This window comes from Triticum aestivum, chromosome 5A (assembly GCF_018294505.1).
Source record: "Triticum aestivum cultivar Chinese Spring chromosome 5A, IWGSC CS RefSeq v2.1, whole genome shotgun sequence".
Classification (NCBI taxonomy): Eukaryota; Viridiplantae; Streptophyta; class Magnoliopsida; order Poales; family Poaceae; genus Triticum; species Triticum aestivum.
The window spans coordinates 573,613,105-573,621,652 of NC_057806.1; the positions used below are offsets into that span (position 1 = coordinate 573,613,105).

The 8,548-nt window shown below is 48.3% G+C and overlaps 2 protein-coding genes across 2 annotated transcripts; one reads left to right on the forward strand and one right to left on the reverse strand.

Annotated features, from left to right (window-relative positions):
- Positions 1 to 2,858: 2,858 nt before the first annotated feature.
- LOC123104899 (GTPase LSG1-2) lies at positions 2,859 to 6,647 on the forward strand. Its single transcript, XM_044526837.1, has 7 exons — positions 2,859 to 3,205; positions 3,302 to 3,391; positions 3,483 to 3,569; positions 4,221 to 4,314; positions 4,724 to 4,780; positions 5,199 to 5,278; positions 5,369 to 6,647. The coding sequence occupies exons 1-7, from the start codon at positions 2,925 to 2,927 to the stop codon at positions 6,498 to 6,500; spliced, it is 1,821 nt and encodes a 606-aa protein (XP_044382772.1). The 5' UTR covers positions 2,859 to 2,924; the 3' UTR covers positions 6,501 to 6,647.
- Positions 6,648 to 7,469: 822 nt separating this feature from the next.
- Positions 7,470 to 8,474, reverse strand: LOC123104900 (glutaconyl-CoA decarboxylase subunit gamma). The gene is made up of 2 exons (XM_044526838.1): positions 7,757 to 8,474; positions 7,470 to 7,723 (listed from the first exon to the last, which is right to left on the reverse strand). The coding sequence occupies exon 1, from the start codon at positions 8,417 to 8,419 to the stop codon at positions 7,808 to 7,810; it is 612 nt and encodes a 203-aa protein (XP_044382773.1). The 5' UTR covers positions 8,420 to 8,474; the 3' UTR covers positions 7,470 to 7,723; positions 7,757 to 7,807.
- Positions 8,475 to 8,548: the final 74 nt, after the last annotated feature.

Sequence of the window (8,548 nt, forward strand, 5' to 3'; positions counted from 1 at the left end):
GGGTAAGCCGACTCCTGACTGGCGACTTCCAGAGAAGCCGGCTTTGGGGAGTCGGCCCGCGATTCCAACAAACCCCGTGACCTCATCAAGGGGGACGGGGCAGGGGAGTGGCTACAGTGAAGCCCACTCCTGCCTCTTACCAAGGGCGGGCATGGCCACAGCATGCCGTACCCCGGAAGATCTCCGTGCGACGTGGCACTGTTGCCGTGCGGGCCCTGACATCAGCACCGCGGGACCAAATCCTGCACCCACGACGGCTTGTCTATACGGCTCAGAGGCAACGGGTCCCACCAGTCGGTGAGACCCCAAGAGACGGCAAGAGGACCACCAGTCGGACCCGTCGGAAGTCGGCTTGGGGGAGTCGGCCGAGCCCTCCCCCGGGGCCCACGCACCATTAATCAAGATGTGATGGAGAGTGGCAATAGTGATCGCCCGCCAGGCGGCGGGGCTGTTGCCACGACCCCATGATCAAGCTCGCGTCATCAGAAGCACGGCTACAGTAATCAACAGCCGGCAAGACCCGCCCGCGGCGGATGCGGCCTGTCGGTTCCGTACTAGGCCAGTCAGCGGGGCCCGCCAGCCGGCGGGCCCCAGCGGTCGGCAGAGAAGACGGAGTCCAGAGGCGCTGACGGCTAGGCCCGCGACCAGCCGGATTACCATTGTACCCCTGGGGGATAGGCCTATATAAACCCCCCAGGGCACCCATGCAAAGGGTTGGAACCCATTAGCTCTAGACCAGATCATATAGAAGGGAGAGAGCTAGCCTTGCCCTCTCCTACCTCCTAGAAACAGCTCAAGGAGCAACCGTGTAAACGCTTTGCCATAGTGATCATGCGGAGACCCCGCAGAGCAGCAGTAGGGGTATTATCTCCTCGGAGAGCCCTGAAGCTACGTAAGATTCGCCGGCGTGCATGTCTTCGCCTCATCTCGTTTCCAGGCAACGGCGACATTCTACTCGCCCCCACCATGATAAGCCATCCTTTGGCATATGTCGCACCAAACCCCCGACAGAGACCGACTACTGCAAAAGGTTTGAACTTTAGGCTTTTTGGTGAGACCAATGGGTGATGACCTAAGCACTTTCTACACTTCGGTGAGACCGATTGAAACCACTCAGAAATTCCGAGAAGAAATCAATAGGCAATAGAAGGTTGGCACGTGCACTTCGGTGGAACCGAATGTCATCTCGGTGAGACCGAGTTGCTAGGTTTTAGGCAGTGGCTCTATCAAGTGTATCTCGGTGAGCCTAGGTAGATGTGTATCAGTGGGATTAAGTTTGACTTTAGGGTTTTGGACAGAGAAGAATATGAGGGTGTGGCTGAGGCTTTTGGAGTAATACCTCTAAGCACTTGAGCAAAAAAGTCCATGATTAAAACCTCATCCCCTTTTAATAGTATTGAATTTCCTATAGACTCAACGTGATCTTAGATCACTTAACAAAAATATAGGGTCTTGGAGTTTTGCCAACATATGTCCTTCGTGGCTTTGAGGGGTCCACATCCCCATCTACTTACTTGTCTAAGTTAAAAAAAATCCTGGAATATACTTGAGCAAAACATTACTCCAACAATATGTACGTTGACATGAATTACCAAAATCATCAAAGGAGCAAATGTGCTTTGACGTACGCAGATTCGCTCATCCCTATGAACATTGTACAAATAAATAAATTCAGGAAAATAGGAGCACCAGTGTAAGTATAGGAATTGAACCCTGGTGGATTAAGGATACCACTGTCCTCCTAATCATCCAACCACAACTTGGTTCATGACACTGGTGGTACTGAGATGTATAATATGACAATGCTCCCATGCATTGGGCACCCGTTAAGTATTTGCTCCCATGAATAACCCATTTCAAGCTCAAAAAAATAATGTGCACATTATTGGGGACTAATGGGGGTACCGACTAGATGGGCCGCCTAGCAGGCATGCCAAGGGTAGACGCGTGGTGCGCCCAACCACCACCATGTGTCGCACGTTGTTCGCACCGCAATAACTTTTTTTTGCACGTGTTGTTTTTTCTTGGTGTTTCCTAGTTTTTCTCGAAATTTATTTGTTTGTTTTATTTTCCTCGTGTGAAGCATATCATGTGAAAAAATATAGTTGTACTTCATGGCAAAGCACAATTGTGCTCCCCCGAAAGTGAAAAGCACAATTGTGTTTCACGGTGAAGCACAATTATGCTTCCGGAAAAGTGAAAGGCGGATATGTTATTCCGTGTGAAACACATTTGTGCTTCCCGAAAAAATGAAAAAAAAGGCATGTGTGCTTCTCCCCAAGACTGAAAAAGACAGATGTGCTTCCCCAAAAAGTGAAAATCATAGTTACGCTTTTAGTTTATTGTGCTTTGGGGGTTCCATTTTTTGTTTCCGGTTTTTTGTTTTTTGTCCTTCTTTTAGAAAAAAAGTTTTCCAAGCCTATTAACATGAATTCTAGTTTTAAAGTATCGAGGCGAGAAACATAATGATGAAAACGGTTCATGATTCTGGACGCATGGTTCAAGAGATAAAACGTTTTGATACAATGAGTGTATGAAAGAAGTACAAAACTCCCCGGTTGCGACATGCGTCGCACATGCAATACGTCACTTGTCACCACGAGAAAACATGAGAGTGATCTTTGCAAGGGGTACCCTCTAGTTACTGATTTCAACATTATTGAAGTAGATTATTGTTTTAAAATATCTTTTTTTAGCAAACGTGTTTAAAAATATTGGAGCGGACCAAGTTTTGAGTTGGGCCATTTCCGTTTCCAAACAAAGAAAAGTAAAAAGAAGCTGGGCCGTTTTCCAGCACGGCCTGCGAAGCTCACCGGCTCGGACGCTAGGCTCGACTCCAACCCCCCTCGCGCCGCCGAAGCGCAACAGCAACGTACTCTCTTTCCCTTCTGCCTTCGTCTCTCTCGTGACCTTCCCTGGTAGAGATGGCAGGCGGCGGCGGCGGCGGGAAGAAAGACCGCGGCGAGGGGCTGGGGCGAGCGCTTGTCCGGCAGCGCAACAAGCAGGCCTTGGCCGCCAAGGCGAGGGGCCAGCAGCTCGTGATCTCCCGCCGCGCGCAGCAGGCGCTGCCGCTCGAGTCCGTCATCGAGGTCAGCGACATCGACGCCGTCCTCCAGCGGGCCGCCGAGGAGGAGCTCCTCCACGGCGACGACGCGGAGGGCGCCGCCGCCCTGACCGCCGCGCTCGGTTCCGGCCTCATCGACCTGTAAGCGCCCCGTCCTCTGGGGGGTTCTGTTTTGAAGCCCGCAGGTGTTCGACGAATTGCCTCTGACACGGGGCCTGCGTTTATTTTGCGTTTCAGGGATGGGACGGGGGACACGGAGGAGGAGAGGCGGCTTCTGCGGGAGGAGCAGGAGGCCCTGCACGCCGACAGCCTCAGGGTGCCCCGCCGGTGAGTGCTCGGCACCGTCGTTTTCTTTTTTCTTTGGTCGTCTTTAGTGGGACAAGCCGTGCATGGCTGAACGGAATTGGAATGTTTTCAGGCCCCCGTGGACTGCCCAGATGACAACCGAGGAGCTCGACACCAACGAGAAGCGGGCTTTCCTGGAGTGGCGGAGGAACCTCGCGAGGTTGGTGCACTTCTCTGCTTTGTTTCTAGAAGTGCCGTTGTTCAAAAATTACATTATTCCTTTGCACGCTGGGCCTCCTTGGAGTAATGTTATCGAGTATATTTCATGAAACATCAGGTCTATGGCCTTAGTTGTCGGAAATCTCCGGATTTGTATTCATATCATTTTGGTAAACCCACTTAAGTAACTCCCCGCCTTGGCACTTTGACAATTTGAACAACACTACTTGTCTACAAAATACTTCAGGAGTAATTGGCTACGGTGTTGTTTGTTTCTCAAATTATGTGGGTGCGTCAATGTAAAACCCATCTCATGTGCTGTAGCAATAAACCCTCAGGTTTTCTGCAACTATAACCATAAACTTGGGTATCTTTGGAATCTTCGTGATAAATTCTGAAGCTGGTTCGTTCTTTCTGGGCATTGAAAAGATGCAAAGTGCTACAAGTAAAGTACTAGTTTAAGTATTTGAATCGAACAGTATATGAGCAAAGACAAGTTTTTAATTGGTTTCTTTAGCTTGAGTGGAAGCAGTTTACATGTTACTGAGTACTCTTTAGAACGTCTGAGCATCTAGTCCATCTAAGTGAATTCTAAGTTTGTTAGTATGTTGTTTGTTGTACACAAGTCCATTATAAAAGAGGTGTTCTGCAGATTGCAAGAGAATGAAGAACTTGTCCTTACGCCTTTTGAGAAGAATCTTGATATCTGGAGACAACTGTGGAGAGTACTTGAACGCAGCGATTTGGTTAGTATATCTATTTGAGAAGCCTATGGTACAACTAAGGTTTATATGAACATTAACTATGAATTCATTTGCCATTTATCTCACTTTTCAATCAGTTGGACATTACCAGTAGGTCCAGTACAATGTTCCATCTTTTTCAGCATCTTGTCGTTTTCCTGGGCATGAATGCATGTGCACACCTACTCATCATTGGCAACCTTGTATCTAGTTTTAATATGTCCCCATTCGAATTAATGTGATGCATACATTATGTGTTCTTATCTGTTATTAAGTTGAACTATTGTACCTTATTGTCTTGGTAGTATTGGAACCTTTGTGACTGTGATCAGCCCTTCTTCTTTTCCCTAGAATGAGCTAACGTTCCAGGAAATTATGTGAAAGCACTGACTGGTTTCCTTCTTTTTTGAAGCTCGTGATGGTCGTCGATTCTCGAAATCCTTTGTTCTACCGTTGCCCTGATCTTGAGGTACTTAGAATTTAGACTCGGTATTTTTTTTCCTATTGTGTTTAACTTACATGGTTGTCTATATTATATTATTGATAAATTCCCATTGGTGTTAGATGACCGGTACCTTGAGTTTGACTTGTTGCTACTGCTGGTTGTTGCATTATTTGTTCTCTGATCTTGTCGAAGCATTGAAATCCAGTTCTCCCTGAAATGTTGGTTCTTCTTTAAACCTAAAACTGCAGTTTTAGGATTCACATCATAATCAATGCTTCATTCTTTACTGCCTTCTGATATGTGAGGTGTTTGAAAGGTAGGTGTGGTATTTGAGACTAGCTGTGAGGTTTCCCCTGTATTATAGAACTGTTTGTTTTATTGTATTGTGGATTTTTGCAGTTTTCTGCTTTCTTCTGATATATATCTTTTCCTACGTATTAAGGAATATGCACAGGAAATTGACGAGCACAAGAGAACACTGCTTCTTGTAAACAAGGCTGATCTTTTACCACTGAGTGTCAGGTTAGTAGCTCTCTGGAGGTGCATTTGATTTCCAGTTATCTTTGGTGTCTGCTGTGATGCATGACATTTTCTCAATTGGAAAAAATGCAGGCGGAAATGGGCAGATTACTTTAAGGAACATGATATTCTCTATCTATTCTGGTCTGCTAAAGCTGCTACCGCAGTGTTAGAAGGGAAAAAATTGAGCAGCCAAACCATGGAAGAATCAGATACAGATCTTGATACAAAGATATATGGCCGGGAAGAGCTCCTGGTGAGGTTGCAGGGCGAAGCGGAGTATATTGTGAGCCAAAAGGCAACATCCGCTGTTGGAGAGGAACCTGAATCTAGTTCTGAATCTGCCTTGGTGCAACCCAAGCGTGTGGTTGTTGGATTTGTTGGTTATCCAAATGTTGGGAAGAGTTCAACCATCAATGCTCTGGTTGGTGAGAAGAAGACTGGTGTAACATCTACGCCTGGCAAGACCAAGCATTTCCAGACACTGATAATCTCAGAAGAGCTCATGCTGTGTGATTGTCCTGGTCTGGTCTTCCCTTCTTTTTCAAGCTCGAGGCATGAGATGGTGGCATGTGGTGTCTTGCCAATTGATAGGATGACAAAGCACAGGGGAGCAATTCAAGTGGTGGCAAATCGTGTGCCGAGAAACATCCTGGAACAGGTTTACAAAATCACCCTGCCAAAGCCCAAGGCATATGAGGAAGCATCTCGACCACCAACCGCTGCTGAGTTGTTGATGGCGTACTGCACATCTCGGGGGCATGTCAGCCATGCTGGGCTGCCTGATGAGACCAGGGCTGCTCGGCAGATACTGAAGGATTACATTGATGGAAAGATTCCACACTTTGAGCTTCCTCCTGGTGAGATAGATGATGAAACTGATGGAGAGGACAACAGTGACCTAGAAGGCTCAAGCACTGCAGCAGCTGATCAATCAGACGACGGTGCTTCTGATGAAGATGATGAGGAAATCAATCGAGCTGAACCTAACATCAGTCATGCCCTAAACGACCTTGCATCTTTTGACATGCATGGCCAAATGACCAAGGGTTCCACAAAGAAGAAGAAGAAAGAAGCATCCCACAAGCACCACCGGAAACCCCAGAGGAAGAAGGATCGATCATGGAGGGTTGGAAACGATGGTGCTGATGGGTCGGGGGTTATACGGGTGTTCCAGAAACCCGCCGTTAATCTTGCTGCCAGTAACACTAGCGTCGTAGGTTAGTGCTTCAGTTTTTTGATGGCTTGTGTGCCGTGCCCGAACCCCTTTCTGTAACCCTCCCTCACATTACAAGTATCCATGATGTTTGGATGGAAAATGTTGCCGAAACTAAACCTATCATTCCAAAAACATTTCTCTATTTTGTTTCAACTTGCGTTTGCCACTTTCTGTGTTGCAGTAATATGCTCTGTGTCGGGTTTTTTAGCAGTTCACTGGCTGGTATAAAAGCCAGGATTGATTATTTTATTTTCAGCAATGTGAGCAATTTGCATCGGAGGAAAAAATCCTTGCGTGCAAGGTAAAGTGACGGCTGTAACGGGACTGCGTCCAACATGTCGACGAACAAAACAGGTCACAACAAGTAAGCAGAACTGGTACCCCTGTTTCTAAATAATAAAACGTTTTTGCAGTTTAAATTGAACTGCCAAGACATCTTTATTCCACTACTGAATGAACCTTACAATCTGTCCCCAAGAATACAGAAATGCAGCAGAAACTTTCAATTCAAATGTACTTTAAACAGGCAGCAATTCTCAAATTCAACTGTAAATTTGCAAAAGTAGCCAAAGATGAAATAGCACAGGGTAACACCAGCAGTGTAGATGAAATAGCGAATTATAACCAAGCAAATCATTCTTTGAGAATCCCATGTTTATAACTATGTCAGGAAATTCTTGCTGTTGCAAGGCAAAATGAGGCCGGCTGGAACTAACATATACCGAACAGAACACGGTATGGACAGCCTCAGCACCGCTGATTCAGACACTAAATGGCAACCCCTATAATCTTTACATTACATTGCTCAAAATTAGCTGACAAATGTCCAAAACCAGCCAAATAACGGGTCAAAAAAAAAACCAGCCAAATAACGGGTCAAAAAAAAACCCAGCCAAATAAGAGTGGCAAATCTCTCCAGCACCATGAACAAAACCAGCATCTAACAACGGAGATTAGTGCTCACTCAGTTACTGATTGACAAACTGATTACTGGACGAACTTCCTGTCAATTGTTCGCTACGCATGATCAGCGTTACAAATTTGAAGAATAAGATCAGCACGAGAGCTAATCGTGTCAAATCAGTATCGATGCATTGGATTATTATTACAGCACAAGATCACTTCTCCATATTAGTTCACGAGCTAGAGCTCGTGAACAGTGTATAATTCCCACCAAAAGAATCGAATTTTTCTTGGAGAGGCCACCCTCTCCCATCTTGCAGATCACGCACCAGGTAAAACAAAATAATTCACATCTAGGATGCCTCAAATCTCACCAAAAAATCACAAGATCCCACGCCTAGGCGGCGGGATCAGGCCGCAAGATCCTCCTTCTCCTTCACCACCACCGGCTCCGCCTGCTTCTTATTGTCGCCCTGTTCCTCCTCCGCCGCCGGGGGCGGCGGCGAGGCAGGGGAGGGCTCGGAGGCTTCGCTGGCCTTGAAGGCCTCGAGATCCTCGGCCATGGCGCGCTCGGCGCGGAGGATGGGCTCGTAGTAGTCCGGGAACTTGTCCATGCACCTGCGCAGCGCGGCGGTGGCGTCGTGGCAGCGCTCGACGACGTCGCCGCCTTCCGCCTCCGCCTGCTCCACGCACTTCTCCCACCCCAGGAACTCCTCCTTGCACCCGCCGCCCTTCATGAACAGGCAAAATCCGCACTCCCCTTCCTCCTCCTCCTCGCCGCCTTCCGCCGAGGCGTCCAGGACCACCGTCTCCCCCGCCGCGCCCGCCTCGCCGCCGGGAGAGGCGGCGGCGGCGGCGGACTGGGCCTCTTCCTTTGCCGGTGAATCGGCGGGCGCGGTGGCCTCCGGGGGCGCATCTGCGGCGGACGCGGCGGAGCCATGCTCGATATCTTCTTTGGCCGGTGGATCGGCGGGCGCGGCGGCCTCCGGGGGAGGAGCGGCGGCGGAGGCGGCGACTCCCATCGCGTGAGCGTGAGGGAGGTTTTGCCTGTTGAATCGGACGGGGGATTCGTGGAAGCTGCGGGACCGGGGAAGCTTAAACCCTATTCGAGGTGGGCCTAAACTAATGGGCTTCGCGAGCACGGGTAGAGG

Excerpts from the sequence above, each read along its gene's own strand:
- LOC123104899 (XM_044526837.1), top strand. The coding sequence starts at position 2,925 with ATGGCAGGCGGCGGCGGCGGCGGGAAGAAAGACCGCGGCGAGGGGCTG. Across the intron at positions 3,392-3,482 it reads AGCCTCAGGGTGCCCCGCCG|GCCCCCGTGGACTGCCCAGA; the intron begins GTGAGTGCTCGG and ends GAATGTTTTCAG. Across the intron at positions 4,315-4,723 it reads TACTTGAACGCAGCGATTTG|CTCGTGATGGTCGTCGATTC; the intron begins GTTAGTATATCT and ends TCTTTTTTGAAG.
- LOC123104900 (XM_044526838.1), bottom strand. The coding sequence starts at position 8,419 with ATGGGAGTCGCCGCCTCCGCCGCCGCTCCTCCCCCGGAGGCCGCCGCG.